The sequence below is a fragment of the Syngnathus scovelli genome, chromosome 1 (assembly GCF_024217435.2).
Source record: "Syngnathus scovelli strain Florida chromosome 1, RoL_Ssco_1.2, whole genome shotgun sequence".
In the NCBI taxonomy this organism is placed as follows: domain Eukaryota; kingdom Metazoa; phylum Chordata; class Actinopteri; order Syngnathiformes; family Syngnathidae; genus Syngnathus; species Syngnathus scovelli.
This window is the reverse complement of record NC_090847.1, coordinates 23204382-23223934: the sequence shown is the minus strand read 5'-3', so window position 1 is coordinate 23223934 and position 19553 is coordinate 23204382. Positions and strand designations below refer to the sequence as shown.

General features: G+C 41.8%; 2 protein-coding genes across 2 annotated transcripts; both read right to left on the bottom strand.

Annotated features, from left to right (window-relative positions):
* Positions 1-1074: 1074 nt before the first annotated feature.
* slc25a5 (solute carrier family 25 member 5) lies at positions 1075-4424 on the bottom strand. Its single transcript, XM_049738176.2, has 4 exons — positions 4193-4424; positions 1903-2389; positions 1593-1733; positions 1075-1508 (listed from the first exon to the last, which is right to left on the bottom strand). The coding sequence occupies exons 1-4, from the start codon at positions 4301-4303 to the stop codon at positions 1351-1353; spliced, it is 897 nt and encodes a 298-aa protein (XP_049594133.1). The 5' UTR covers positions 4304-4424; the 3' UTR covers positions 1075-1350.
* A 909-nt stretch (positions 4425-5333) lies between these two features.
* slc25a43 (solute carrier family 25 member 43) lies at positions 5334-11514 on the bottom strand. Its single transcript, XM_049738141.2, has 5 exons — positions 11099-11514; positions 9683-9924; positions 9316-9488; positions 7337-7471; positions 5334-6701 (listed from the first exon to the last, which is right to left on the bottom strand). Exons 1-5 carry the CDS (start codon positions 11368-11370, stop codon positions 6486-6488), a joined length of 1038 nt encoding a protein of 345 aa, XP_049594098.1. The 5' UTR covers positions 11371-11514; the 3' UTR covers positions 5334-6485.
* Positions 11515-19553: the final 8039 nt, after the last annotated feature.

The window sequence follows — 19553 nt, the reverse complement described above, 5'->3', positions numbered from 1 at the left end:
GCCTTTTTTTCTTTTTTTGCCTAATTAGGCAAATCAGCATACGTGCAGAACGACCAGAGCACTGTCGTAATACCAAACCAACCTTTGCCCTCAATAGTAAGACAATTCAGTGTCCAAGGAGGATCTCAAATAAATACTCAAAAGGATTTTATGTATTTGTAAAAAAGTGAATGATAAAATTCTGCCAGATAATAACTAGTGCTTAACTATTAATACTAGAAGTGCACAAATGTCTGATTTGACATCTTTAACTCATTTGTATGGGTACTAGTGGTGCTCAAGCACCTGCCCTTTTGCCTTGGATGAGAAATGTGCCCTTTCGAATGGAGACCTTTTTTTTTTCTTACTCATCAATGTTTAAATAAATAAATAAATAAATAAATAAATAAATAAATAAATGTTTTCTGAGAACTGCACCCTTGCATTAATCTACACCACTTAGCACTGAAATAAAATAAACTTAACAGAACCAACAGTAGAACCTTTGGGGATACCAGGACACGTAGGATATCTAGGATGAGATGTGTTAAAATAAAATATAAAAGGTGAAAGTCGTCTGTTCCATTAATGGAAGCTTGGCAGGAGATAAAAGTTCATTTCAAACTTGTGAAATAATTCCCATTGCAACAAGTAATCCCGACCCTGCCACTCATGACTCTAAATCTGTCGGTGCAAATGCAGACTTTCTGGCAAACTGACAGGTACTAAAGTGTCTTGGATGTTACACAATCCGCCGGCTCAACCTTGACGGCTGATTTTGGGTCACCCCCAAATACAATCAGGACATGTCAAAGTAGTTACACACAGAGGGGTGTCCAAACATGGACGATGGGCAATAAAGAAAAAAGTAGAGGATTTTTGTTTTCTTAGCAAATTTTAAAATCACAACACTCTTCTACTCTATAAAAACCTCAAATATAAGCAATTGAATATTGGGTATAGACCTAAGCATTTTTTGAGACTTTTGCCCCACTTCAATGGACATTATACTATGATATTAATAGAGATATTAATCGTAAAATAAATAAAAATTTTATAGATGCCGTAGGCTGCTAAAAAAACAAAAACACTAAGTAGGCTGTCCACTCAATAAGTTTACTTTATTTCTCTTCTTCAAGCAAAGTTCCTGCATTAAGCGGACAACGACATCGAGGTGTGGGCCAAAAAACAGCGCGACAAAACAAAAACATGGGCCAAGAGTGCATCGTTTTGAACCCCCCCCCCCCTCCTCCCTCACCCACCCCCTTGCCACAACTAGTAGCCAAATACTAGTTGGTCCCTTATAAATATATTGCAGCATGTCAGTCCATCCTAATGTACAAGATATGCGAGAGTGAAGATGGAAAACAATCACAGCACTTTCTTGAGCTCGTCGTAGAGGACCAGCACGAAGGCGCCGCCCATGCCTCGCAGCACGTTCGACAACGCCCCCTTGAAGAAAGCCTTACCGCCCTCATCACGGGCGATCTTCCTCCAGCAGTCGATGGTACCGCTGTACATGATGTCGGCTACAGAAAAGAAATATTGCCAATCAAATCAATGTTCGCCATTGACATAAATACAACACAGCAAAGGATGTTTGTTGAAATCACCTCCTTTGCGCCCAGATTGCATCATCATACGACGACGGACAGTGTCGAACGGGTAGGACACCAGACCGGCTACCGCCGTCACCGACTGAGCGATCATCCAGCTCACCACGATGTGAGTGTTCTTGGGGTCAGGGAGCATGCCTGGCAACGACACATACACCAGGTTGGAAATGGCAAACAGAGAAGAAAGAGATGATGGGGGGAAAAAAATGACAGACAGAAAGAAAAAAAATAAATAAATGAGATGTAGAGACAGACAGAAAAATAAAAAGATTGCTAGAAAGAGCGCAAGAGACAGAGGCAGCCTGACCCTTGGCGGTGTCGTAGACGCCAAAGTAGGCAGCTCTGTAGATGATGATGCCCTGAACGGACACGTTGAAGCCCTGGTAGAGGCCCCTGATGCCATCTGACTTGGTGATCTTGACCAAGCAGTCCCCCAGGCCTTTGAACTCGCGCTCGCCCCCGGCCTTGCCCACGTCGGCGGCCAGACGCGTTCTGGCGAAGTCCAGCGGGTAGACGAAGCATAGCGACGTGGCCCCCGCCGCGCCGCCTGACGCCAAGTTGCCGGCAAAGTACCTCCAGAACTGCTTGTGCTTGTCCACGCCGTCCAGGAAAATCTTCTTGTATTTGTCCTTGAAGGCAAAGTTGAGCGCCTGCGTGGGGAAGTAGCGGATAACGTTGGCCAGGTTGCCCCTCCAGAAGGACAGGAAGCCCTGCTCCTTGGGTATGCGGACCACGCAGTCCACGATGCCCTTGTATTGCTTGTCCACCGATATCTGCTTGCTGGCATGTTGGACCTGTGGGAGGAGCATTTGTGGTGCTGAGAACAAAGTCATCAAGTGACAATAACTGAAAAAAAAAAAGTGTAGTACACTGAGAATAATAGTTGCCCCTTTTCCCAATCATTTTATGCAAGTAAGCGTGTTGCCCTCCGCTATGAATGAGTGTGAAAGCTCCGTGGCGGCCAAGGGCACCTTCACGTTTCATGAGACGTGTGCGTCTTCAGCCTAGAGAGCAACTCGAGTGGCAACCGTTCAACTATTCACACCTCCCCTGGCCACTGACGCCCCTCCCCTCAAACCTTGTGGTGACCTTCTTGCAAATCTTACTTCTCGTCAGTCTACAAAGTTTGTGAATGATCTTGAGCACGAGAATATAATAAGAGGATTTTTTTAGGTCCCTCTGAGACTTTCACAGCCGTCGAGGCTTATTGACTGGTTACCGGAATCAAACAGAGTGAGCATTTCTTCCTTCCTTCCTTAATATAGTTGAAATGTTCACTGCTGTGTTTTCATAAATAAAACAATTTAGAATTTTCACCACCTTGTTCATTTGTTGATAGTTTTTTTTTTAATCTCTTCGTTTGTGGCTAGCTGTTTATTATTTATGTCCAATATATTTTTTTTTTATTCCACAAATAACTATGCACAACCTCCCTGCTCTTTGGATTTGCCTTGTGTATGAATGGCGCCATACAAAGAAACGTGTCCTGCCTTCTCTGTCAAAGACTAGTTTCCAGTTGGCGCTCATGTCACACCAAGTGGGCACCGTGTTTCTTTTCTATGTTTGGTCAGACAGTAGCTGAGGCTGCTCATGGAGTATTACATAACATGCAAATGTGGCAAAAGAGAACATCAAATGTGCCATCATGGGACAAGACACAATTTTACGTAATTGGTCGATTTTATATTTATATATATATAAAATACAATGAACCCCGTCTGTTTATAATTTAGAAATTGAGTGATTCATAAATTCAGCTATTCAGGAATTTAGCGATTCACTTTCCCCCCCTCTCATATTTAGAGTTATAATCACATTTGGCTGCTCTTTAAGAAGCCACAAGATGGTGCTAAATACCTGGCTAATGGGAAAGTAGTAATTGGTGTTAAAGATTAAGTCTCAACTGATGTAAGGGATAGCCGAGTTTAGTTAAAGTTAAAGAGCATCATCATGTGCACAGTGCTTTGTGAAGGGCTATCAAAAGTTGACAAAGTATGTTTTAACTTTGTTATTGCTTGACAATTTGATGGGATTTTACGATACGTAAAATATATAAAAGAAGTATTTTAGTATTTGGGAATGAAATCATCTGTAATTTAAATGTATGGCTCAATTGAGGATTTGGGGTTTGTCTTACATGGGGAAAACAGGAAGAGCATTTTTTTCTGGATAGTTTTGGAGAATCAAGATTCTTTCTATTGGTGGCCTAATTTAAGACAATTGTTTCACATGGTCTGCGAAATAACGTGTTCAAACTTTTAGAAACTGAACTTTTTTTTCTTCTCAGTACAATATATGCACAAGTTAATTATTGAGGGAAAATATTTTGCGTGCAGATATTTCTTTTGATGATTTTACCATAAAGTATATGTTTTTTAAATAAAAAAAAAAGGTGCCTTCTTTCAACAAAGGTTTGATTACAGAAAACGAATAATTCCTGCGTCGCAGAGCTCTTGAACGCACCACGGCAGGTTAGCGTCAAGTGTCATAAACTTTTGAGCGGAAGGGAAATGCTAAGGATTAAAAGGCGTTTTTTTTTCTGTCAGAGAGCGGTTTGTTATTAAGATTATTAATTTAAATGGAGGAATGAAGTTGACCTGAAGCAGAAGTTTGACCCTTTCAATGGGGGCGACGGCAGTTTTGGAGATGGCGGCCGCGATACCCCCAGCCAAAAAGTCCTTGGCGAAAGAAATGGCTTGCTCACTCATCCTGTCAAAAACTCAAAAAAGAAATAAAATAAAAACGAATAAATAAATTTTTAAAAGTCGCCGTCCCGCTCCTTCCCCTGATTATTGAAATGGCCAAACTCCGAGTGGGGCAAGAGGAATTTAAAGGGCAATGGCAGCACCCTTGGAGAGGGTTCTTAGCGGTCATTGGTGGAGAGCAGGGGAAAGTGGGCGGGGACTCATTTCCTACCGACGTACGACGTACGTTTTGTACTTACGAACGGCGACCAAGGAGCTCGTTAGATTTCAATATTAACCACTCAATATTGAAATTATTAATATATCTATTAATCCAGATCCACAAAAAGAAAGAGAATTAGCACAAATTATGAATAAAAAAAACAATAAAATAGAATTTTGAGAATAAACTGATTTAAAAGTAATGGTCAAAAGTCACACTAATAGTGCAGTGTATGTTTTGATAATTCACAGGAGTTCGATTCCAGTTATGGCCTTCCTGTGTGGAGTTTGCATGTGACTATAGCGACTTAGTGCGCCATTAGTAGACAAAATCTGATTATGTTGCAATAGCCAGGAAACTCCGTCACAAACCAGGCACCCCTTTACTGTATTGTATTGTTTGAATTCAATGATAAACTTGTGGCCGGCCATGATTGTTTCAATGTCATGTCAGTGGTCAGAGAGGAGGAGCTGAAGGCCTCTGCTATGGTGCATAAAGGTCACCCCATCTGTTACATCCCTTTGGCTGTCACTCAGGAAAGTCTCTGTGTTGAAGATGACATAATTGGATCAGCTGACTGCACACACACATTTCACATGCGTCATTCACACAACTTTTTTAGAAGGCCAGACAACAAGGTAACTAACATTTTATATAAAGTCAACCTGCCAACACTCCCAGCCTTTATGGAGTCTCGGGACATATTTTACATTGGAATAGTTTTCATGACACACCACCAAAATCCCCCATAAGTATAGTAAACAGTAATTGTTTCTTTGTTTTTCTCTCCAAGATATCCTGTTACTCGCTGACAAACTATGTTAAAGTAGATTGAGGAGCTTATCTGTTTATTTGTTTATAAATGGACCTTCTGCCATTAGATGAACAAAGAAACAATATTTGTGGTCAATACATTTCTTATTTTCAGACTAATTATGTGAAACTGGATAATTTCTCAGTGGTTTGGAATCACTGCTATAATAAACTCTCATCCGTACATGAATTGTTTGTTTGCATTGAGCCAAAAAATGTCAGTATTCATTTCAAAGTATTATTTATCACACAACATTGCACAAAAGTCTCAAACATTCATCTAGCATCCGTTTACAGCACTAAAGAGCATTTTTGTGCTGTAATAACCTAAATAAATAACTATTAAGGCACGATATGTCTAAAGTAGTCCTTTGCAGTAACCAAGACAAAATACGCATTGTGGAAATGTGCTTAAATGAACTGGATCTTTGACTCTGATTTGTTTTGTAATTATTTCGAGTAGTTGTTTTTGTATTGTACTGTATTGGTCATGACTATATTTTTACCAGGTAAAGCACTTTGTGAGTTTGACAAGCGCCTTCTTCCTTATAACACTGACAGCAAAAAGAGGTAGAAGGAATATGTAATGATGTCATCATTTGCAATTATTGCAGATGATGGTTTCTAAGACTGGGAACACTTGTATGAGATCCAACAAAATAATTTTCATTGACATTGCCAGAGAGTCAATATAAATAATAAAAGTAAACCCAGTAAAACTAAAACACATAAAAAAAAGTAGCATTATTGAGCAAATACCTAGAAATTATGTAAGAATACATCAGAGCTCGTAAATGCATCAGTGCTCATAAATACAAGAGTGTCCTTTTGTGAGATGTTTGTTATACTCCCTCAAAAGCACAGACACTCGCAAATTAATAAATTAATTCCTCTCTAAACACAGCAGTCATTTTTGTTTTGTAGATTATGAATTGACGTTCGTTCTCGCAGTTCATTGAGTGATTGTTTTTGTGGGTTTTTACAGGATACATACATGTGCGGGAGGGGTAAAAAAAAAAAGTAAATAAAAAAAAAAAGCTAAGCATCACGGGCAGGCCTGAAAGACTGCAAAGGCACATTTTTGTTTTGGATCCTGGGTGCAAGTGCAGGTGTATTTTTTTGCAAGCTCTGTCAAAGTATATTCATCACTTTTCCTCCCCGTGGAGGCCTTCACCAGCGGTTTCCGATGGTGGACTGGCTTGCGGCTCCAAAGCTTCGATTCCTCAGGTAACGCTTCATTTCCTGCAGTTCGGCCGGCCTGAGGCTCTGGTCCACACCGGGCGCCGGCGTGTAGCTGAGCGGCGAAACGATGTAGCCGTTGCGGTACAGGCAAACCTGCTTGCACAGCTCAAAGCAGGTGAAAAGGAGGCCGAAGTAGGGGACAATCTGGAGATGATACATCAAAGTTGGTAGAAACTCAGGACAGAACAAAAACGGAAATACCAGCGATAACTGGATAGTAACAGCGTATGACAATAAAATGATCACCAATATTACTATAGATTGGGAAGTACAACGCAAGATGTGAAGTGCAGAAAATAGGACACGACAAGACTGCACAGAACAGACAGCTGGCAGATGGACAGGGACAAACAAGTAGCAAATAGGACAGGATCCAACAGAACATGTTGCAATGAACAGAAAAATTGCTCACAGAGGAGCTTCACTACATCACATCGATAAAAGACCAAAATGGTCATGTGTGTTTTTCGCTGGATAGCGACGATTTATAAAAGCACGTGTAGCCACCTTGACATTTACGCCTGTAATGAGAGAGTGGAGCATGCTGTTCCCGAGGTGGGACTATTAATTACTCGCTCTGCATTGTTTCTCATGGCGACACTGGTGCTCTCACTCTCCTTGGCACCCTTTCACCTCCCTCATGGGACGCTCACGTGATCTCGGTCTCATAAATGATTGCTGTTTGACTAAGCCAGTTTTGCTTAACACAAGTAATGACTTTTTTTTTGCCACGGTAATTTCAGACACGCTTGAAACTCAAACTCATTATGTCACTGTACCTTTATGGTATTCGCGGCAAGTCCATTCCAGAGTGAGAGGACACCCTTATTTTTGACCACTTGTACAAAACAGTTGGTCACACCGCTGAAATGCACGTCGACTCCACCGAAATGCGGCAGTTGGGAACTCTGCGCCTGCAAAGAGAGAGAAAAGTTTTGCAGCAACATAACAACTTCCCTCCACAGCCCACTTGTCATCCCGATGAGGCCGAATACGACTTCCCGCTGGGAAATATGGCCGTAATAATGTTTCAGAGGGTCACGGAGACACAGTCGATTCCAACGCTTCATTTACTTCCATTGCTCTGGAAAATCTCCAAGCCGTTAACCCTCTTGAACCTGGGAAAGAGCTTTTTACAGCTGGGGAATGTATGATCTTACCTCCCCGTCTGAGGTCATTAACCGGATGAAAAACAAGTTCATTTTCATTAAGAAGCAGGCAAATGAGACGGAACGTGCCGGCATCGTAAACTGTCACACGGGATTCGGGGAACAAACGCTCAGAGAAGGCTTTTAAAAAGAGATTTATCAACGTTTGCAAGAAAAAGACCTGATAAATGAATACTGAAAATGCATTGAGATGATTTTATAATAATATGTGAAAGGAGCTAAAGATTAGAAACTGGAGGGTCAATAGATTCCCTTGACTTATATGTTATTGTGCAAAGTACAACTAATCCGATAATATATAAAAATGTTTGCAAGAATGCCGTCTAAATGCCTCTAATAAAAAGTCTAGTTTGTCTTTTGCGCAATTATAGATAAATCCCGTAAACAGGGGCTTTTCAATCAATCAGAAGTTCTTTCTCTTTTTTTCCCCGCAACAACCTGTTCCACAATTGAGCGTCGTCAATAAAAATGTAAATAAAAGCTTAAATCTCCACGCAAAAAAAAGTCACGCGTTGCAACTTCACTTTTGCCTCACTTGTCGTCGTAAAATGAACTTGTTCGACACCCTTTGTAAGGCACGTGCAGCGTTGGCAAAGTTGTCTGCATAAAAGTCGCACTGATAGCTGTCGTCTATCTTTAAACTCTTGATATAAAGCTTCTGCCGCAGACCCTTCACGTATTCCCATTCCCAGCTGCTGACGGCTACTAATAATAGTACACACGGAACCGGATGTAGTATTTCGTCCCGGAGGCCGCCATTGATCCCCTCATGTCCTTGCAAACAAGTGCGGCAAATCCCATCCATCCATTCAGCCATGTCAAGAGGTGCCATATTGAACTTCCAGTTACCAGAGTGCGAGTATAGCCGTGATAAATTCAACACACCTATTCCTCAGCCATACCCGACCGAGAGCTTGCGAGGAGAGGTTAATATGCTCATCGGGTCTCACTTCGATATTTTCAGCTCGGCCTTTACTCACGTTTGTTGCCTGGATTTCAGACAATGACTGTGTGCTAACTTATTTTTATGGGACAGTAAATTTATATTGATACACTACACATCTGTAGAAAAAAAGCCATTTAAACAGCGTTGGCCCATGAAAATATATAAAAAACGTGCATACGCCGCCCCCTAGTGAGTTATAGGAGTTATTACAACAACTAAATTGAAGAATTTAGTACGCTCTTAAATTATACTATTTAACATTTGGTAAGGTAAGAGCAAAAAGAGAAATGAAGTTATAGCGCTATGTGAACTAAAAATCAAATAAAAAAGGAAGATACGCAACATAATTGTGCTATTTTATTTAATTCATTGAACCTCTTTATTCTGTCATTTGCACTGCAGTGGAGCTGAGCAAGAGAGGTTTCTCATATTTTGCTTAGCTTGTATGAAAAAGGTAAAGTGAGGTATCTGTGGTTCTCGAATTGTGAACGTGGTGTGCAAGCTTCCTCTAATGGCAGGCAAACCAAATGTTCAAACTGTGCATACATAATGTTTTATTGGCTGAAAACGCACTTTTTCTTTTAATCTAGTACAACTGGATGGATGGAAAAATATTCTCATTGCTTTTGAGAGCGTGACTTACTTGCATCTTGCGTTTGACAGTCTCAAAAGGGTAAGAGAGCGTTTGTGCCACTCCTGCTGCTAGACAGCCATTGATGAAATCTTGCAGAGGCGAGAAACGGAAAGGAGGCTCCTGCCACACTTTGTCCACATTCGTGTACACCATGTAGCATCCCAAAGAGAAGGGAAAGGCGCCTAGAAACATACAAACACACAGCAATGAAAAACAGTTTTCAATTTAAAACAATGAATAGGTGTTATCTTGATCTGTGCCACTACTTCCCGACCATTATTGAGTCAAGGCAACATAAAAGTCCCCCTGCTTGTTCTTAAAGGCCCACAAGATGCCAAATCAGAGCTGTAGATATTTTTTCCTGGTGTCTGCATACCTAAGACAGTGAGAGAAAAGCCCCTGTAGAGTGCAAGCAGGCCTTCGGTGCTGTGGATCTTGGCCAGCGTGTGAGCAATGCCGGTGTACGAAGGCTCCCGGCAATTCTGGATGATCAGCCTGGTCTCGGCTACTTCCAGGGGGTACGTGGCAAGAGCCGCGGCCACGCCTGCCAGTCCACCTGCCACGATGGCCCTCGCCTGGGAGATGAAGCCCAGTTCATCCATGTGAAGGTGGACTATTCTGGGTACAAATGGAATGTTACATACTGTGCAACCTACAACATACTAGTTCTATAACAAAAAAGGCTGTGCAGTACGATTTTAGATCAGTTGTCGATCAGTATGAAGAAACTTGGGAACACTTTTTTGGTTCTTTTTATTTTTCCAATTATGTTAAAAAATAATGTCACCAGAGAGTAAAACGGTAACTTATTTAAAGCGTGCAATACAGGGAAGTCAGGCTTTTGTTTTCCTGGTACACTGTGTACATGAGGAGGAGTGGTTATAGTTGTATTATCACGTGTCCTAGCTGATAGGTATGCTTTCCTCACAAATAGCAGCTACCACTACTATATTTGTATTGTATTATATTTCTATTATGTAGATTATATAAACACTGAGGTCAATGTTTATTCATCAACCATGTGGTTTGCTATTAGTACATCACGTTACGTCCGATAGTAACCCAGTGAAATAATTTTGCCCACTTTTTAACCTCTCAGGCGACAGTACCGCCATAGACTTCAATCAAACTTTTAGGGTCAAATACTGCTTTACTTTGAACACTAATGATTGTAAATTAATTGTTGACAGTCCCGTGTTGAATCTGTCGAACAGCATCATGGTCAAAAGTATCGCATCAGTTCTTACGTTCAAAAGAACACAATTGATCAAAACTAAAATCCAAAACACTGTGTAAACAGATAATGTCGACCAGATACCGCTTCGCGTTTGATCATATAGACGATTTGACTAATAAGATGTCGCTGAATGCTAAATTCGTCAAAAATGCGCAAATGTTCTTTAAACGGCAAAAGAATACCTGCAAGTCAAATTACAGGGTAAAATTTTAGATGGAAAATGAAACATCGACTGAGTAAATAAAGCCGTCTGATTGGCTGGGGAAAAAACAGGAGCTCCGAAAATAGGAAGTACACCGTTACCATGTAAAAATAACTAACAAAAAACAAATACATTCCTAAATACCAGTCATATTATTGGTTATAATTTCCATCAATCGTCAATCTACTAGAAAAAATCTTACTGTTGGATTTATTTGCCATACAAACGGCACTTCCAACTTCTAGGCTCTCTAACAACTATAAATAAAGCATTACTAGTCCAACATACCTCAAATTTGTGCAAACTGACCTCAAACTTGTCATTCATACGCCATTTAAAGTGTACGGACTTACTTTCTGTAGATTGCCAAGTGGACTGCCGTGTAGGGGAACAAGCGAAGACAAGAGACGAGATTCCCCTTCCAAAAACCTTTGAGTCCCTCGTGGTGGTAGATGAGGAGAAAAGTTTGTCCGAAACCTTTTTTACAATGAAATGTTCCCACCTGACTTTTAATCTTCACCACTTCCAATGGCGACGTGGCGCTTTTGCTGAATAAACCCGCAAAGCCAACGCACGAGAAGCTCTGCGAACTTGTCAGTCTATTGTCCTTTTTAACCGTGGCCATAATTGGGCATTAAAACTCAAATGTAAAACTCGTTTTGGTTGACCCAACGCTTTGTTTACACGATGTAGACGACATCAGGTAATCGATCTGAACCCGCTGGCCAAGGCGGATCCTCTCCTACAGTAGTGACGTCACTTATGACCAAACCCGGTGGTATCAAGACTAGACACTAGAGGGCGCCATGCGGCGATGTCAACATTTCAGAAGGCCCATTGTAAATTCATTCATCCGTCCACAATACGTATCGCTTATTTTTTTTAATATTTAAAATTGTAATGTTTGTATTTTGTTACTTATTAATAGTTTTTTGTTAAATTAGTTCAATCACTATCATAGTTGATACATGTAAAAATTATACATTAAAATTATAACAAATTTCAATGTTGCCGTTTTACGAGCTATTTTTAATTAATAATGGTTTTCAGTTACTATTATGTATATCTCTATAGATGATGGTCAATGAGAAAATAATGAATTGACATTAACCGAATTTAATATTTTTTTATCAATAAGCAATATATTGTCCGCCTTCACCAAAGCCTACGGAAACCCCCGCTAGATGTCAGTATCGTTCTGCTACGTGTCTGTCAAGTGTCTCGAAGGGGGGAGTAGTTTTGCTTTATTTGCATTTTTATTACACACCACAACTCGTTATAGTTGGAGGTTAAGAGAGTGAAAATGTCAGTCAAAGCACAATATGTAATGTTGATAAAGTTTGATTCATGGTAACAGTATGAGTCTAAATCTCTACATAAATTGCTCTAGATTCTTCCTATGCTTTCAAATGAAATATTTGCAACCCTATTGATCTTGTTTGTTTGTTTGTTTGTTTGTTTGTTTGTTTGTTTTCTCCGCACCTTTGGCAGGCGTCAACACCCGCTTTTGTCCGCACCACTTGGCCCCATCCACAAAAGCCTTGTAACAGGGCCTGCCGAGGAAATGAGAGGCGGGCCACCTCAGCAGGCCCTTTCGCTGCCCGCAGGGGGTGGATGTGCGTAATCCTGACTTTCAATACGGAAATCCCAATGAAACGGAGATCAGTGCGGTGGATGGCGAAGCAGCAAGTACAGGGGCCTACTCTGCTCTTCATTTAGACTAAAGCTGTTATTTACCACCATCTTGTGGGATGTAACACTGGCCGAAATACAGAAAGAACCTCCTATGTGCAGAATTTTCCCATAAAAAATAATTCTCCGACAAAACTATGTTTTGTTTCTCATTCAATTTACAGGTTTTGGGAGGTGGCATTATTTATTCGTAGATAGCAGCGATATTAAGAGGTGGACTAAGTCAGGCGACTCCTCATTAAGCATCGCCCGGCACTGATTGAAATACCCTCGTTAAAGGCAAAGATAACTGTTGGGATTTCTTATCAATACAAATGAATGAAACAGGGAAGTGTGACAAGATGACTGTCTATCTTGTCTGCATGTCACGTTGCCCTTCCTATGCCCCTCGTCATTTGTATAGAATAGAGTGAGGCCGCAGCCTTCCTGTATGTATGCCCCGGCTCTTGAATGAGCATTTCCTCGGTGCGGGAGCAGGCTACGGGGTCTTTGTGTCTTCAGGGAGCGGCACGTCGCTAAGGCCCACCAGGCATTGTCATTCTCCGCATGGCATGCGCAAGTCGACCCCCTTGATGTCTCACTTTGAAGTGCGCTAAGTGGAGGACACACTGGAAAGTTGTTTCAATATTTACTCCCTATCCTTAATATCCAGGTTCAGGTCCACAAACTCTTTGTACTCACTTGATTGTATTACTAATATTTTTTTTCCAATTAATAGTTTTACTGCAAATAAACATGACTAACAAACTACTGTGCTATACCTATAGCACCAACTAGTGGATATGTGTAGTATCAAGCCTAGTGGATCCTAAAAATAGCACCTAGATCTTTCTACTAAAAGTTGGATTTTAATACAATTTAAAAATGCAGTTGTAATGCATTAAATGCGGAAAAAAAGTTGAATACAACCGAACAGTACTACGGCGGTGATTCTTTTGTGTACCAGGAGAGGGAGCACCGCACTTGAAGAATAACTGGAACAGCCAGGGAAAACGCCTCTGTTCCAGGGTTGGCCATGTGGGGGCTCCCGGGACCACAACGCGAGGGGGCCTGTGAGGTTTGGAGGGCGGGGGATGCGCTAGGCCCGCTGTCATCCTCGCAGACTGGTGCCAGGATCACAGAGGGCCGCAATAAAATTCTCACCTCATTATCTGAGACAGTCACATCACAGGCTTATGTTGGAGGGGAGGGAGAAGAAAGGCCGGGGCGGGGGTTGCACAGAGGAACAGGCATGGGGACACCACAGTCTGCCTGTTTGTGTGTCTTCTTCTGGGGGTGTTGCGCTGATGAGAAAAATCAGGCATAAGCACAATTGACGTTTACACCTCTGCCAACAAGTCCCCTCGGTGTGACCAATCCCCCCCCACACACACACTTAAATCTTCCCGGCTCACTTAGCAGGAATGGGAGACATGTTATGCAAAAGAGAGCACTTTTCAATCTGGTTTCAGTGAAAGGCCGTCAGGCTTTGCTATGATTAGTCAATGTAATTTTGCACCTCATTAGAGTCGACACTCGTTTTGAACTAATACAGTGATTCTCAACCACTATGTTGTCAGTTGTGCCGCGGGAAACCATCCAACTTCACTTAATTGGGTATTGGGACACATGCTTAACACGCCTCACACCAACGGATAATCTTAGGATACAAGATTGGGTAACGCTTGTCGTCCTTGGCTGGGAAGGGGCAAAGTCACTTTAGAAATGACTAATACCTTTTGGGTAGGGATGTTTGATACATTTTTTAAATCCCATCCCAATTTTGTGGGAATATCTGGTAGTGCTACTCCAAACACAGTTCAGGTCAATCACTTGGTATCTTGGTTTGTATTTACAAAAAAAGGTCAATCGTGACAGGTGGAACACTTTTCCACAAGATGGCAGATGGTACATATTGTACCTTTGTATCTACTTTTTGTGATGGTGTCAGATAAGACCTCTTTGGTGCATGACATTTGTTCAAATGTAAAATATGTGCCTTGGTCTAGTACAAGTTAAGAGACTGCACTAACATCAAAAAACTAAAAGAAAAAAAACAAGTTTGAGCTGTAAATCCTAACAAGGAGTGACGCATCACCTATTTAGCAGGATGTAGATAACCAGGAGGCCTATTGTCTACCAGGATGCAGTGGAGAACTTGTGGCAGCTGGTGTCCCCCACCCCACCCCCACCTTCTCTTATCTGGCCATGTACAGCCAATAAATCAATATCAAATCTAAAGGAACAGGAAGCCAGATGGCCTTCCCACAAGCGGGCCGCTCTCGGGGACCGCTCGGCTACTGTACCGGCCGCCGGCCCGATTCGTGCCGCTCGGCCTCTCTTTGAAGGCATACACATGCGACCGGCAGCTCAATGAATAACTAAAGGGAACAAATAAGCTATTACGACTCTCCTCAAATCAGTGTTTGTGTTTCCAGCCACATCAAAGGGAGCCCCCGGCCTGTTTGATATGCGGCCCCCACACCTTGATCCGACCCTCGGACAGGTACCGGGGAGGAGCAGCCCATTGACAAGGAGAGAGGGTCATGTGGGCCCGGCTCGAGGCTAGTTGACCCAGACGAGGGGATCGCCGCCGTCTCTCGTTCTCTCGGGGGTCATTGCTTCTTGCGGCAATCTCCAGACACTTTATTGATAGCGACGATAGATAATTTGGGTCATCCCGTGAGGGAAATTCAAACCTCGCAGCGGCAATATCGATACATATGCGCTCATATCAAAAATAAGAGTGAACAAAAAATATAAGGAGCAGCATTGAGTAGGAATTTAAAGAAAGTGAAATCGAAACAAAAACAAAGATATTTTCTGAAGCTTTGGGAAATTCCAGGTGAGCTGTGATTGGATTGCGGCAACTGTGATGTCATTTTCAGTGGACGGCAAGTGGCAAAATGGCCGCCCGAGAGATGGATTAAAAATGGGTAGATTTTGCTGCTTAACTCATTTTTTCACAAACTCAATTTTGATCTGAATGCCATGTTTAGATAGTGTGGACCAATATTATTGTAAAGAAAATTTTTGTGTTGACTTTCTCTCTTTTTTTTTTTTTAACAACTATCTGCAAAACTGCTTTTTCATGTCATTTAAGTTCACTTCCACTAAACTGCAGCATGTCAGCTCACTTGTATCGCATTGCAACACTCTAAAATATAAACAATAATTAGGACCGAGGGAATGTTAGTATGCAAACTACTGACTCCACATACATAGCATTATTGCGTTAGCAACGTTAGCATTTATTGCACACAGTGTTGTGTTGCTATCTAAGTGCATTTCATAGATGCAAAAGTGTCAAAGTGACAGTATGAAGCGGAGGCCTGCTGCTACAACCTAAAGGTCAGTTACCTCTAAAGAGGTCCCGCCAGACTCATCCAGGTCTGAGTGGAGGCCAGGGGTCAGGTTAAACAGTAGTTTGATTGAATGGCTGTTCACAGGCCAGTGTGAAATGCCAGCTCCATTGCAATGTGGGAGAGGGGAAAAGGAGGCGGGGGCTCTCTGGCCTTTGTGTGGCCCGTGCTCCTAAAGGTCTCCGAGCACGCAGCCATTGTTAGCGGGCCGACCAGACCAGCCCCTCTCAGACTCTCCTTTGGCCTGCTTTGTCTCCAGCAGCGTGACCATTTCCTTCATCCAGGTCAGGGCAGGGTCGTGACTTTGGGGACTATCTTGGCTTGTCTGTCTGACTCAGTCTGAAACGTTCAAATATGTATATGTCCTAAGATACTTGAATAATGAAATCTCTGGTCAATATGAGATGTGAGTGACTCCCACCTGCCAATTACGTGCACCGCTACGTTCAATAAAACACCCTGGCTATTCAGACTGTGAATGAACCTCATTTTCCTTCCGATTCAGCAGTGAATGTTTACGGAGAGCATTTTCATTCTGTTTGGTCATTTGGTTTCAGTCTACAAGGTTCCACGTAAACGAGACGTCTCACTTTTTTCCTCAAGCGAGTGTGTAAAAATCAGAGCGGTATACGTTCACCTTCCCGGTTGCCTTGAAGCGTTCAAGTTATGCAAGAAGAGTGGCCAGCACCCTCCTTCTGTCCCCAGGCTGGACCTGCCTTATCACGCTGATAAGAAAAGGAAAGGCCAAAGGGCCATAAGGAACGGCGTGCACGGCTCGGGTCAACAGTGTGAGGAGGCTGGACTCGAAAGGGGCAAGAATATTATCTGATAAGCATCAGCCGGCTCTTTTGATCCCACGGGGGCTGATCCTGGGCTACGGGGTGTCATGCTGGGTGGACGAGCGGAACGACACGGCAGGTACAAACAAGCGAGTCCTTGAAGATAAACCGGGGTTGAGCAAATTTACACAGAGGAAGCGCGCCGGGGCCAGGGATGCACACAGAGAGATTTGTGTCCTCAGGATGGCACGCAACATAATCAAAACAAGTCATACGGTGAGCCGCGGCCACGCCCACTGCCGCTTACTGACCACATGCTCCGATGTCACAGTATGGTCTGCTGATGCGCTCCCGTAAGTCATTGATTAAAAGCTATCATGTGGAGGCCAGACAGGGCCTGGGGGCTGCACAGACAAGCTGTGGCCTGAACCAAATGAAATGCCTGGTTGAGTGTCCACTCCAGGGCAAGATGCTAGTCTAAGATGCTAGTCTTTTTTTTTTTCCACCAGAGGTGTGTGTGTGTGTGTGTGTGTGTGTGTGTGTGTGTGTGTGTGTGTGTGTGTGTGTGTGGCGGGGGTGTCCTTTCCACTAAGCAACAATTGCCCAAAAGGGCAGATGCTACACTTATAAAAACAAGTCCCCTATTAATTATTAGTTAAAGATGGAATTCAGGTTGTGTGTGCAGAATATTTGCTGGTATAGCACAAACAATCGTTATCACAACTAGTAATTAGTCTCAATAAATTCAGGACCTTTTTATTTCACGGACAATATAAATCCCTTTAAAATCAAAACGACACATTTTCACTCATCTGGTAGAAATCCGAAGACTTCTTTTTATGTTCTTGATGTATTTCATTGTGGAGTTTGGATGACGTCTTGCAAATTTTATAGATGACATAAAAGGTGCCCATACTTGATCAATTGATGCACTTCTTCGGACAACTCGATTCTATTTTCATCATCGAAGACAGCTGCAGAGGCGACAATTTTGAATGAAAACAAACTGCAAGGGAACCTCTCCTCAAAATAGATTATGGGTCATTAGAGAGAGATGCTATGCTCCGCCCCCTCCCAGGCATGATTACAGAACAAGGATTGCATGAGGACTAAAATGTGACGCAGAAGATAAAATGATGCTGAGCTGTGGTTGCAACACATCAAAGAAGGTGGTGGAGTGAGAGTGCAGCTGCCCACATTGGTGCGAGTTTCTCTCCTCTCTCACTCCTGAGGAACTGGCTTGTGTCGAGGATGTTTACCGATCCCAGGAAAGACAAACAACGTCTCTTGTTTGGAGCCACACACTGCTTGTGTGTGTGTGTGCGAGCGAGACCCAGGATGCGTCAGGATGTGGCGTATTGTTAGCTCCGTGTTTATCTTGTCTCGGGTCCTTTCGGCCCACTTCCAAGTTTCCCAGCTGTGTCTGATCAGAACCAATGTTGACAACCACTCTTTGACACAAAGACGACAAATGGATGTGCTCCAAGACACAAATCTCATTGAGATCAGAAATGAGCAGAGGTGGCAAAAGTAGTCCTACTTGGTATTTTACTAAAAGTACAGATAGTCGCTTCACATTATTCAATTTCAGTGTTGTCAGGTTTTGTCTTCGCTTTGTAAATCCCCAAAATCTTAATCAGCCAATCAATTCATCAAATTTGAAAAAAAGGTATGGTCAAATGTTGGGACTAAGAATAAAAAGTCATCAGGAAAAAAAACCTCAAGTCAATTACAGACACCAGAAAAATATAGTTCATTTTTAAATTCTGGAATCCAACCTTTTACTACCATCAGTGAATATATTTGTCAAGTACGTTTTTTTTTTTTCAACGGGTAGGCGTGGAGGAGGGTCTCGCCCAGCTTGTCTGTGAAATGGAGGTTTGTAAAGATAAATGAATGTCATGATAGAACATTCTCGCTTTAGATTTGAGATCAGCACAACTTTTGAGTCGACGATCAAGAATTTCCATTTGTCACACCGATTAAGAGGGACAAAAGTGCAGACATGTTGGAAAATATTTTCTTAACATAAGGAGGATGTTTCGTTATTTATGCAAATTATTTTCAAATGTAGTTTGACATTTGGATTACTTTTTTTTTTTAAAGTGGGCAGAAAAAAATACTTGGTCCAAACACAGGGCGGCGCTGTTTCTCAACTATCAACCGAGGCCTCATATTTCACCCGCTGTGCACATTTATTACATGCCAACATACTGTCAACGTGTAGTTAACCCTGTTTTGTTTGCTGTAAAACCACTACATTTCATAATAAAAGCTGACACTCAAACACAAAATGTGATTTATTTGTTTTTTTTGGGCTATTTTAAAGCCTGCGTTAATTTTATATAGTACTATTAAAAGGTGGCCCTGCTTAAAAAACAGCCTTAGAAAATCACTATAGATAAAATGTAAAGTCAAGTTGAGTGTTTTATGGGTTTTACAAGACTAACAGCAACTTTTTCTTCGACTAAAACCAGTTAGCTTTTTTTTACACTTGTATGACAAATAGGATGTTGACAGCTTTGACCTGGTTTTTTTTTTTCTTTAGAATCGTTAGTCGACCAGTGTCCAAACTAACTGTATATCATCATTGTCATTATATATCACTTACAATAGGATTATAAATCCCACTTTGCACAAAGACTCCATATATTGTGGTATGATTAATCACCATCTATTTCTTACCATTTCACTTACCAACATGCAACATTAACATTCTGTCATTTTTCCTCAATATTTCCCATTTCTAGTTTAATAGCATTTTAAGCAGTTGAAATGATGAAAATTGGACTTAGCAATCATGGAATCGATTTTACAACGCGGTAATTTAGGTTGATTTTAGAACTGTAAGTTTTCTAAATAAATGGCTCTAAGGAAAACCTTTTTATTTGGGGTGGGGGGACTACTGTGACACATGAACGGTGTAAAGTACGGTACCCCCTGCAGAATGGAAGGGAAGTCCTTGTGCCATAAAACCTCTTCTCTGTGAAAGCCAG

What these genes read in the sequence shown, in the direction of transcription:
- slc25a43 (XM_049738141.2), bottom strand. Translation starts at nt 11,370, where the DNA reads ATGGCCACGGTTAAAAAGGACAATAGACTGACAAGTTCGCAGAGCTTC. An exon ending in CACTTGGCAATCTACAGAAA is followed by an intron (nt 9,925 to 11,098) that starts GTAAGTCCGTAC and finishes ATTTGTACCCAG; the next exon opens with AATAGTCCACCTTCACATGG. An exon ending in CTTTTCTCTCACTGTCTTAG is followed by an intron (nt 9,489 to 9,682) that starts GTATGCAGACAC and finishes GTATGTTTCTAG; the next exon opens with GCGCCTTTCCCTTCTCTTTG.
- slc25a5 (XM_049738176.2), bottom strand. Translation starts at nt 4,303, where the DNA reads ATGAGTGAGCAAGCCATTTCTTTCGCCAAGGACTTTTTGGCTGGGGGT. An exon ending in GGGTCAAACTTCTGCTTCAG is followed by an intron (nt 2,390 to 4,192) that starts GTCAACTTCATT and finishes CTCCTCCCACAG; the next exon opens with GTCCAACATGCCAGCAAGCA. An exon ending in CGTCTACGACACCGCCAAGG is followed by an intron (nt 1,734 to 1,902) that starts GTCAGGCTGCCT and finishes TGTCGTTGCCAG; the next exon opens with GCATGCTCCCTGACCCCAAG.